Genomic DNA, 11,043 nt, shown 5'->3' with positions numbered 1-11,043 from the left:
GGAGGTCTTGGAGGCGCCCCAGGACGTGACCGTGCGTGCCGGGGGGCAGGCCAGCTTCAGCTGCACCCTTAGCGAGACGGTGCCTGTGGGCGAGGCGACCTGGTACATAAACGGAGCCTCTGTGCAGCCCGATGACGCGGACTGGACCGTCACGGCCGACGGCAGCCACCACGCCCTGCTGCTGCACCGGGCCCAGCCGCAGCACGCCGGCGAGGTCACCTTTGCTGCTCGCGATGCTGTCGCCTCTGCGAGGCTCACTGTGCTGGGTGGGTGGCTTGGGCCTGCCTGCCGCAGCTCGGGTCCAGGGCTCTGGGGGAGGTGGGTGGGGGGACGAGGCATTTCCGTTTCAGAAGCTGTTGGGGGCTGTCTGTGGCCCCACACGTGGAGTGGGCTCGGGGCACACGCCCTTCCTGTGACTCCAGTGCACCTTTTCAGCCCCGCAGAAAGACGGGGCTGAGGGGCACAGCTGCTCATAGGACTCGGGAGCAGACACCAGCGTGGGCGGGTCTGCGGGTGCAGGCTGCCCGCTGCTGCACTGACCGCCTCCTCCCTGCCCCACAGGCCTCCCCGATCCCCCAGAGGACGCAGAGGTGGTGGGGCGCAGCGGCAGCTCCGTTACGTTGTCCTGGGTGGCCCCCACAAGCGATGGCGGAGGGGGTCTCCGTGGCTACCGGGTGGAGATGAAGGCAGCAGCCACGGGAGAGTGGCAGCTGTGCCACGATCTGGTGCCTGGGCCCGAGTGTGTGGTGGCTGGCCTGGCCCCCGGGGAGACCTACCGCTTCCGCGTGGCTGCAGTGGGCCCAGCGGGCGCTGGGGAGCCCGTTTACCTGCCCCAGATGGTGAAGCTCGGTGAGTGGCTGCCTTAGTCTTGGTTGGCGAGGGTGGGGGTCCAGCTTGCAGCCCTCAAAGCCTCTCTCAGCTGAGGGTCCCCGCCCGCACCCTTGCTGACCCTGATCCCTGTTCCCAGCAGAGCCCCTGGAGCCCAGGCCTGCAGCCCCCGCCCCCGAGAGCCGGCAGGTGGCGGCCGGGGAGGACGTGTGTCTGGAGTGCGAGGTGGCCGAGGCGGGTGAGGTCGTCTGGCTGAAGGGGACGGAGCGCGTCCAGCCGAGCGGGCGCTTCCAGCTGCTCCAGCAGGGCCAGCGGCAGATGCTGCTGATCCGGGGCTTCTCCACGGAGGACCAGGGCGAGTACCGCTGCTCCCCTGCATGGGACTCAGCCTCTGGGTCAGCTGCTGCTTTCCAGGGTATGTCCCCCGGGGCCCGCTGTGCGGAGGGGAGGAAGGAGCCCTGGGGTGTGGAGTGGGCCAACCCGCTTCCTCACTGGCCCTCTCTTGAGAAACTGCTGGACGGACATCCCTCACATTAAGGACTGAGGCCTGGGGTGGGGAGATGCAGCAATCGGTGTAGCTCAGCCTCCTGTCAGACCCTGGGGAGATGCAACAATCGGTGTGGCTCAGCCTCCTGTCAGACCCAGATCGCTGACACCTGAGGTCACGTTGTCTCCTGGTCGATGCCCCTCCTTGGTGCCCACTGCTAGCTCTTTGAATCCTTGCTTGCCTGCTGTCTGAGCCCCCTGCACCTGCTCTGCCCCTGGCCTGGGGTTTCCTGTGTTCACCGGCTTTTGTGCAGGAGGGAGAATGAGGCCTAGAGAGGGCCGTTCAGAGCCCCTAAAACCTTGTCAAGATTTTGCATCAGAGCTCTCGGGGCCCAGGCAGGCAGCTGCTGCTGCTGCTAAGTCGCTTCAGTCGTGTCCGCCTCTGTGCGACCCCATGGACGGCAGCCCACCAGGCTCCCCTGTCCCTGGGATTCTCCAGACAAGAACACTAGAGTGGGTTACCATTTCCTTCTCCGATGCATGAAAGTGAAAAGTGAAAGTGAAGTCACTCAGTTGTGTCTGACTCTTAGCGAGCCCATGGACTGCAGCCTACAAGGCTCCTCCGTCCATGGGATTTTCCAAGCAAGAGTACTGGAGCAGGCAGGCAGCAGAGGCCTCTAAAGGGAACTGTGGTCAGTAGCCAAGGCCGGCCTGGGGTCGCTGTGCTTGTCTAACTGACCAGTCTCCTGCCCTCCTCAGTGGTGCTGACCCCAGAATCCGGGGAGGAGGTCCCTGCTCAGCCCAGCCTGCCCCCTGAGGCAGCCCAGGAGGGCGACTTGCACCTGCTGTGGGAGGCGCTGGCCCGGAAGCGCCGCATGAGCCGCGAGCCCACGCTGGACTCCATCAGCGAGCTGCCCGAGGAGGACGGCCGCCCGCAGGGCCCGCGGCAGGAGGCCGAGGAGGCTGTGCCTGACCTCTCAGAGGAGTACTCCACGGCCGACGAACTGGCGCGCACGGGCGAGGCCGATCTTTCGCACACCAGCTCTGACGACGAGTCCCGTGCAGGCACACCTTCGCTGGTTTCCTACCTCAAGAAGGCTGGGAGGCCCAGCCCCTCGCCACTGGCCAGCAAGGTGAGTCTGCTTGACCTGCAAGGAGAGGCCCATGCTTCTTAGATTTTTGCCACTCCATCATGCATCCACATGTCATCTATCCACTGTCTGACCATCGGTCCATCCAGCACTCATTTATCCAGTCCTTTTCCCATTCACCATCTGCCCATCTGTTGGTCATCCAGCTGCCGACCCAGCTGCTGACCCAGCTACGATTCACCTACCCATCCATCCATCCATGTGGCTGTTAAAATGCTTTTCCTGAAGAGCTGGAACCAGTCTTGCTGTGGTATTCCTCACAGCTCTGTCTCCCTCTGCGGAACGCAGTTTCAGGGAGGGTAGACTTGCTTTTTGGCAGCAGCAGGAGCCCTCGGGCACTTGGCCTCAGTGAAGGGAGTGTGGTTGACAGCAGGCAGCAGGCAGGAGGCATGCTGGAGTAAGGCCTGGAGCTGGGGCGGGAGACCCGGGCTCTGCTTCTCCCTGCCCTGTGTATGTCCCCGCCACATCCTTTGCCTGCCCTGGGCCTCAGGTACCCTACCTTACCTGTGCACACAGGTTGGGGCCCCAGCAGCCCCCTCAGGGAAGCCACAGGAGAAGCAGCAGGAGAAGCCATCTGCAGTATACCCACCACCAGGAGACCTGAGCGCTGGGGACCTGGGTGACCCGACCTTGGACCAGGCCGCAGTGAAGATCCAGGCAGCCTTCAAGGGTTATAAGGTCCGGAAGGAGATGCAGCAGCAAGAGGGGCCCGTGCTCCGCTGCACATTTGGGGACACTGTGGCACAGGTGGGAGACGTCCTGCATCTGGAGTGTGTCGTGTCCAGCAAGACAGATGTGCGCGCCCGCTGGCTGAAGGATGGTGTGGAACTGACGGACAGCCGGCACCACCATATTGACCAGCTTGCGGACGGCACCTGTTCTCTGCTGGTCACTAGCCTGGGGCGGGCCGACGCTGGCCGTTACACCTGTCAGGTGAGCAACAAGTTTGGCCACGTGGCCCACAGTGCCACCGTGGTGGTCAGTGGCACGGAGAGCGAGAACGAGAGCTCCTCCGGGGGTGAGCTGGATGACACCTTCCGCCGGGCCGCCCGGCGGCTGCACCGCCTCTTCCGCACGAAAGGCCCAGAGGAGGTCTCGGACGAGGAGATCTTCTTCAGCGCTGACGAGGGCAAGGCAGAGCCTGAGGAGCCTGGGGACTGGCAGACATACCGCGAAGATGAGCACTCCATCTGCATCTGCTTTGAGACGCTGGCGGAAGCCCGCCGGGCAGCCAGCCGCTTCCAGGAAATGTTTGGCGTGTTGGGCATCCGTGTGGACGTCAGCCTGTCCGAGCTGGGACCACGCAGGGTGGAGATGCGCATTGGCAAGGTGGCACCCGCCCCTTCAGCCCCGCTGGAGCCAGTGCTGGCGGCAGAGGCTGGTGAGTCTGCAAGCTGTATGCGGGGAGGATGAGCAAAGCCAGGCTGGCGATCCAGCGTCAGCTGAAGACTCAAGGAGGTGGCTGGGCTTTAGCTTCTGGCTGTGCACAGATGCAGCCCACTGAGCTGGAAAGAGCCCTGACTTTGGGGTGAGACAAAGCTCAATTTAAATTCCAGCTCTGCCTCTTTGAACCTCAGAGTCCTATTCTATGAAATATGTTCAGGAATACTGACTTCCTAGAGTTTAGGGATTTATTTTTTCCCCCATGAGGGTTTGAGATGTAATCTGTATAAAAGGTAGGGTCGCACATAGTCCAGTCTGAACCCTATTTCCCACTCCAGCAACTAAAGTTAATTGAAAAGTCATTTCGCTGTTTACTTCTGTCTCCCTAACAGGGAACATCATTACCGTCATAATGATTACCATCATGATGATACCCTAAAGGGGGTGTCATAAACAACCACAGCATCATTTTTCCTCTTTAATTCCGAGCTGCTTGTGTGCTTCCAATCCCAGACTGCCAGCCTTGGTCTTCCCTTTACCTCCCCTTCCTCCCCATTTCTTGTCTGCTCTCTCTCTGACCTCATGGGAGCTTGGGAGGCTGGCAAAGAGAGGATTCTTGTAGAGCATGGGGAGGAGGGGATAGCTCAGTTGACAGAGACAGAATTCTGTTTGGCCACCAGTCTATGAGCACTCACGTGAATGGGTGCCGTGCAGCATTGATCTTCTGGCAGCTGGGGTAGCTGAGGGGAGCCCAGGGCTGACGTGCTGTATGCCCTGCCCTTCTCTTCTAGCCCCGGTGTTCCTGACCGAGCTACAGAATCAGGAGGTGCTGGATGGGTACCCTGTGAGCTTTGACTGTGTGGTGACAGGCCAGCCTGTGCCCACCGTGCGGTGGTTCAAGGATGGGAGGATGCTGGAGGAGGATGACCACTACATGATCAGTGAGGATCAACAGGGTGGTCACCAGCTCATCATCACGGCTGTGGTGCCAGCAGACATGGGTGTCTACCGCTGCCTGGCCGAGAACAGTGTGGGTGTGTCCTCTACAAAGGCCGAGCTCCGTGTGGACCGTGAGTGCACATTTGGGTGTGAAGATTCAGGCAGGGCAGGGATCCTGGCAGTGAGAGGCAGTGCTGAGCTGGAGGATTCCCAGCCCCGCATTGGTCTCAGGTCAGGCAGAATTTGGGGCTGGAAAGTCTTGTGGCAGATAGAGAGTTCCCTTGGAGCCCCCCTTGAGAAGTAAATGGGATGGGGAAGAACCTGGGAAGATTTGGAGGTACCCCATGGGCACAGTGGGTGGTTAATGGCACTGTGGCAAAATAAGAAATATATATATTTGATCTTTGTTCCTGATTCCTGGTGGGCCCCTAGATAGCTTCAGTACGAATAAATCCATCTGATTTTTGACAAAAATCCAAAAACAAATAGAGGAAACACAGAATTTCAGATTCAAGGATGGAATTTCAAATAGTGATGGCGTAATTTGAACAATTGTAGGCACGACTGAGCGACTTCACTTTCACTTTTCACTTTCATGCATTGGAGACGGAAATGGCAACCCACTCCAGTGTTCTTGCCTGGAGAATCCCAGGGACGCGGGAGCCTGGTGGGCTGCCGTCTATGGGGTCGCACAGAGTCAGACACGACTGAAGCGACTTAGCAGCAGCAGCAGCAGGCAAAAATATGAACACACCAAGGAAACCAGAATTGAAAGAGACACATGTACCCTAATGTTCATTGCAGCATTGTTTACAATAGCTGGGACATGGAAGCAACCTAGATGTCCATCGGCAGATGAATGGATAAGGAAGTTGTGGTACATACACACAATAGAATACTACTCAGCTATAAAAAGGAACATATTTGAGTCAGTTCTGATGAGGTGGATGACCCTAGAACCTGTTATACAGAGTAAAGTCAGTCAGAAAGAGAAACACCAATATTAACGCATATATATGGAATTTAGAAAGACAGTAACGATGATCCTATATGCAGGACAGCAAAAGAGACACAGATGTAAAGAACACTTTTGGACTCTGTGGGGAAAGGCGAGGGTGGGATGATTTGAGAAAACAGCATTGAAACATGTATATTACCAAATGTGAAATAGATGACCAGTGCAAGTTTGATGCATGAAGCGGGGCACCCAAAGCCAGTGCTCTGGGACAACCCAGAGGGAGGGAGGGGGTGTTCAGGATGGGGGAAACATGTGCACCCGTGGCTGATTCACGTTGAGGTATAAAAACCATCACAATATTGTAAGTATCCTCCAATTAAAATTTACTAATTAAAAAAATAAACCAAAAATAGGAAGTTCAACCTTGTATGAAAATTACCTTAGAATGGATTACATACTTAAATGTAAAATATGAACCTATCAAACTTTTAGGGAAAACGTGGGGAGAAATCCTCAGGATCAAGGGCTAGGAAAAGACTACTTTAAGACTTCACCCTAAAACGAAAAATTGGTAAAGTGGACCTCCTAAGACTTAAAACCATTTGCTCTGAAAAATCAAGTGTTGAGGATGAAAAGCCATGGGCTGGGGAAAAGTACCTGCATCATTTGTTGAAAAGAATATTTTCCCTTATGACATTGTCTTGGAACTCTTTTTGCCAGAAATGAATTTCCATTAAATGTATAGATTTATTTCTGACTTTCATTTCTCTTCCATTTGTCCAGATGTCTGTCATTATGCCATTACTACACTGCTTTGACTATTGTAGCTTTGTATTAAGTTTTGAAACTGTGAGTCCGCCAACTTGATTGTTTTGACCATCCTGAGTCTCTTGTATTTTTTAATGAATATTAGGATCAGCTTGTCAATTCCTGCAAACATAATCTCTGGCTACTTTTTATTATTTCCTTTTTATGAATGATTTTTGAGTAATCATATTTTTTAGTGCACTTGTCTTTATGTTCCTTATCTTGCAGTTAATTGAGCTTCTTGAGTTAATGGGGCTTCCCTGGGGGCTCAGATGGTAAAGAATCTGCCTACAATGCAGGAAACCCAGGTTTGATCCCTGGGTCAAGATGATCTCCTACAGAACGGAAGGGCTACTCACTCCAGCATTCTTGGCTGGGGAATTCCATGGACAGAGGAGCCTGGTGGGCTGTACAATCCATGGGTTCGCAAAAGAGTTGGACACAACTTAGCAACTAACACTTTTAATATTTTTCATTAAGTTTGAAATTTGTGAGGCATTAGTTCTTGAAATATTTTTCCTTTCCCCCTTCATTTGGGGACTTACAAATAATCGAGGTACTTGAAGTTGCACCTGTTGTTCAGTCGCTCAGTCATGTCCAACTCTTTGTAACCCCATGGACTGCAACATGCCAGGCTTCCCTGTCCTTCACTATCTCCTGGAGTTTTCTCAGACTCATGTCCATTGAGTCAGTGATGCCATCCAACCATCTCAACCTCTGTCATCCCCTTCTCCTCCTGCCATCAATCTTTTCCAGCATCAGGGTCTTTTCCAATGAGTTGGCCCTTTGCATCAGGTGGCCACAGTATTGGAGCTTCAGCTTCAGCATCAGTCCTTCCAATGAATATTCAGGGTTGATTTCTTTTAGGATTGATGATTTGATCTCCTTGCAGTCCAAGGGACTCTGAAGAATCTTCTCCAGCAGCATCAATTCCAAAGCATCAATTCTTCTGCACTCAGCCTTCTTTATGGTCCAACATTCACACCCATACTTGATTACTGGAGAAACTATACCTTTGACTATATGGACCTTTGTTAGCAAAATGATGTCTGCTTTTTAATATGCTGTCTAGGTTTGTCATAGTTTTTCTTCCAAGGAGCAAGTGTTTTTTAATTTCATGGCTGCAGTCACTCTCTGCAGTGATTTTGGAGCCCAAGAAAATAAAGTGTGTCACTGTTTCCATTGTTTCCCCATCTATTTGCCATGAAGTGATGGGACCAGATGCCATAATCTTAAATTTTTGAATGTTGAGTTTTAAGCCAGCTTTTTCACTCTCTTCTTTCACCTTCATCAAGAGGCTCTTTAGTTCCTCGTCACTTTCTGCATATCAAAGGTTATTGATATTTTTCCTGGCAGTCTTGATTCCAGTTTGTGAGTCATCCAGCCTGGCATTCCTCATGATGTACTCTGCATATATGTTAAAAAAGCAGGGTGACAATATACAGCGTTGACGTACTCCTTTCCCAATTTTGAATCATTCCATTGTTCCATGTCCAGATCTAACTGTTGCTTCTTGACATACATACAGATTTCTCAGAAGACAGGTAAGGTGGTCTGGTATTCCCATCTTTGTAAGAATTTTCCACCATTTTTTGTGATCCACACAGTCAAAGTCTTTGACCTAGTCAGTGAGGCAGAAGTAGATGTTTTTCTGTAATTATCTTGCAGAATCTTGCGATGAATCAGCCTGGCAATGCAGGAGATGCAAGAGATGCAGGTTCACTCCCTGGGTCGGGAAGATCCCCTGGAGAAGGAAGTGGCAACACACTCCAGTTTTCTTGCCTGGGAAATGCTATGGACAGAGGAGCCTGGTGGGCTACAGTCCATGGGTTCACAAGAGTCATACGTGACTGAGAACTGAGCACAGCTGAAGTTGTACCACAGCTTACTAATAATCCTTTTAAATTTTAAAATTCTTGTTTTCTGTGCATTTCATTTTTCATAGTTTCTATTGCTATGCTTTTACATTCACTATCTTTTTTTCTATAGTATCTAATTTGCTGTCAATCCTATCCATTGTATTGTTTATCCCTAGAAGTTCCACTTGAATCATTTTTCTTAAAAATGACTTATTTGTTTACCTTTTAGTTTTTGACTGCGCTGGGATGTCACTGCATGTGAGCTTTCTCTGGTTGCGTGGAGCGGGAGCTTCTCTTTGTTTTGGTGTGGTGGTTTCTCTTGTTGTGGCCCGCAGGCTCGAGAAGGCTGGCTCAGGAGTTGTGATGCGTAGTTTAGTTGCTCTGCAGAATGTGGGAGCTTTCTGTATCAGGGATCTAACCCATGTCTGCTGCATTGGTGGGTAGATTCTTAAGCACTAGACCACTGTGGAAGCCACCCTACTTGAATCTTTTTGATATGTTCTAGAGAGGAGCCCAGCAGGCTCCAGTCCATAGGGTCGCTAAGAGTCGGGCTCGATTGATCGACTTCACTTTCACTTTTCACTTCCATGCATTGGAGAAGGAAATGGCAACCCACTCCAGTGTTCTTGCCTGAAGAATCCCAGGGACAGAGAAGCCTAGTGGGCTGCCGTCTATGGGGTCGCACAGAGTCAGACACGACTGAAGCGACTTAGCAGTAGCAGCAGCAGATCTCATCTTAACTTCTTGAACACATGGAATACAGTTCTATTGCTTGTGTGAATCTCCTTCTCTCTCAGTTCTAACATCTGTGTCAAGTCTGAGTTGGTTTCAACTGACAGATTATTCTACATGTTATAGGTTGTGTGTTTTCTGACTCCTTGCATGTCTTGACAGTCTTGGCTGAATGCCTGACAGTGTGAATTTAACCCCATTGGGAGGTGAGTATTTTGTGTTTCTGCATGTCTTCTTGAGTAATACAATGAGTCACTTGGAAGCAGCTGGATCCTTTTGGATATGCCTTGTGTGATTTGTTAGGTGGGGCCAAGGCAGTACTCAGTCCAAGGCTGACTGTCTTTGTCTGCTGAAGTAAGTTTTCCTGAGCACTCTACCTGATGCCTATGAATTATGAAAGTGCCCAATCTGCCTGTAGACAGACATTATTTCAGCCCTTGTGCTCCTGTGGCCCTGTCTTCTCTGGCCCTTTCAGATGGCTCTCCTGTATGCATGTACCAATTGGTGCTCTGGAGGGGGCCCTCTCTCTGCACAGCTTTCTCTTCTCTGATTTTCTGTTCCATAGACAAAGACTGCCTTTGTCTCTCAGGACATCAGCTCTTGTTTCCTCTACTCAGGATCTGCTTGGCTCTGCCTCAGTTTCCCCTTCATGTAAACTTCAGGCAGTAAGCTGGGGCAATTATAGGGCCCACTGTTGTTTCCTGAGGCTTCCCTCATAGCTCAGTTAGTAAAGAATCTGCCTGCATTCCTGTCTCTAACAGATCACTGTCCTTCACTTGCATAATTCCTGTGATTTGAAAACCATTCTGCTCATTCTGTACCCAGTTCTAACCTGTGGGTATTTTCTCTCCCACAAAAAGAAATTCTATGAGACACCAGATGAGTGTCCTATCAGTTCAGTTCAGTTCAGTCACTCAGTCGTGTCCGACTCTTTGCGACCCCATAAGTCGCAGCACACCAGGCCTCCCTATCCATCACCAACTTCCAGAGTTCACTCAGACTCACGTCCATCGAGTCAGTGGTGCCATCCAACCATCTCATCCTCTGTCATCCCCTTCTCCTCCTGCCCCCAATCCCTCCCAGCATCAGAGTCTTTTCCAATGAGTCAACTCTTTGCATGAGGTGGCCAAAGTACTGGAGTTTCAGCTTTAGCATCATTCTTCCAAAGAAATCCCGGGGCTGATCTCCTTCAGAATGGACTGGTTGGATCTCCTTGCAGTCCAAGGGACTCTCAAGAGTCTTCTCCAATACCACAGTTCAAAAGCATCAATTCTTCGGTGCTCAGCTTTCTTCACAGTCCAACTTTCACATCCATACATGACTACTGGAAAAACCATAGCCTTGATAAGACAGACCTTTGTTGGCAAAGTAATGTCTCTGCTTTTGAATATGCTATCTAGGTTGGTCATAACTTTCCTTCCAAGGAGTAAGCGTCTTTTAATTTCATGGCTGCAGTCACCATCTGCAGTGATTTTGGAGCCCCAAAAAGTAAAGTCTAACACTGTTTCCACTGTTTCCCCATCTATTTGCCATGAAGTGAAGGGACTGGATGCCATGATCTTAGTTTTTTGAATGCTGAGTTTTAAACCAGTTTTTTTCACTCTCCTCGCTCACCTTCATCAAGAAGCTCTTTAGTTCTTCTTCACTTTCTGCCATAAGGGTGGTGTCATCTGCATATCTGAGGTTATTGATATTTCTCTCGGCAATCTTGATTCCAGCTTGTGCTTCTTCCAGCCCAGCATTTCTCAAGATGTACTCTGCATGTAAGTTAAGTAAGCAGAGTGACAATATATAGCCTTGACGTACTCCTTTCCCGATTTGGAACCAGTCTGTTGTTGCATGTCCAGTTCTAACTGTTGCTTCCTGACCTGCATACAGATTTCTCAAGAGGCAGGTCAGG

At 51.4% G+C, this 11,043-nt stretch overlaps 1 protein-coding gene across 1 annotated transcript in view; it reads left to right on the top strand.

The window, feature by feature from the left end:
• Positions 1-11,043, top strand: part of OBSCN (obscurin, cytoskeletal calmodulin and titin-interacting RhoGEF) — a 225,824-nt gene that overhangs the window by 183,120 nt on the left and 31,661 nt on the right. Inside the window, exons 67-72 of the mRNA XM_010847289.1 lie at positions 5-266; positions 562-849; positions 971-1,243; positions 2,074-2,447; positions 2,982-3,846; positions 4,640-4,918. Coding sequence (XP_010845591.1) covers positions 5-266; positions 562-849; positions 971-1,243; positions 2,074-2,447; positions 2,982-3,846; positions 4,640-4,918 — 2,341 coding nt within the window. The remainder of the gene's footprint in view (positions 1-4; positions 267-561; positions 850-970; positions 1,244-2,073; positions 2,448-2,981; positions 3,847-4,639; positions 4,919-11,043) is intronic.

This window comes from Bison bison, unplaced genomic scaffold (genome assembly GCF_000754665.1).
Source record: "Bison bison bison isolate TAMUID 2011002044 unplaced genomic scaffold, Bison_UMD1.0 scf7180017864248, whole genome shotgun sequence".
Classification (NCBI taxonomy): Eukaryota; Metazoa; Chordata; class Mammalia; order Artiodactyla; family Bovidae; genus Bison; species Bison bison.
The sequence above is the reverse complement of the archived record's forward strand: the minus strand, read 5'-3'. Positions and strand labels throughout refer to the sequence as shown.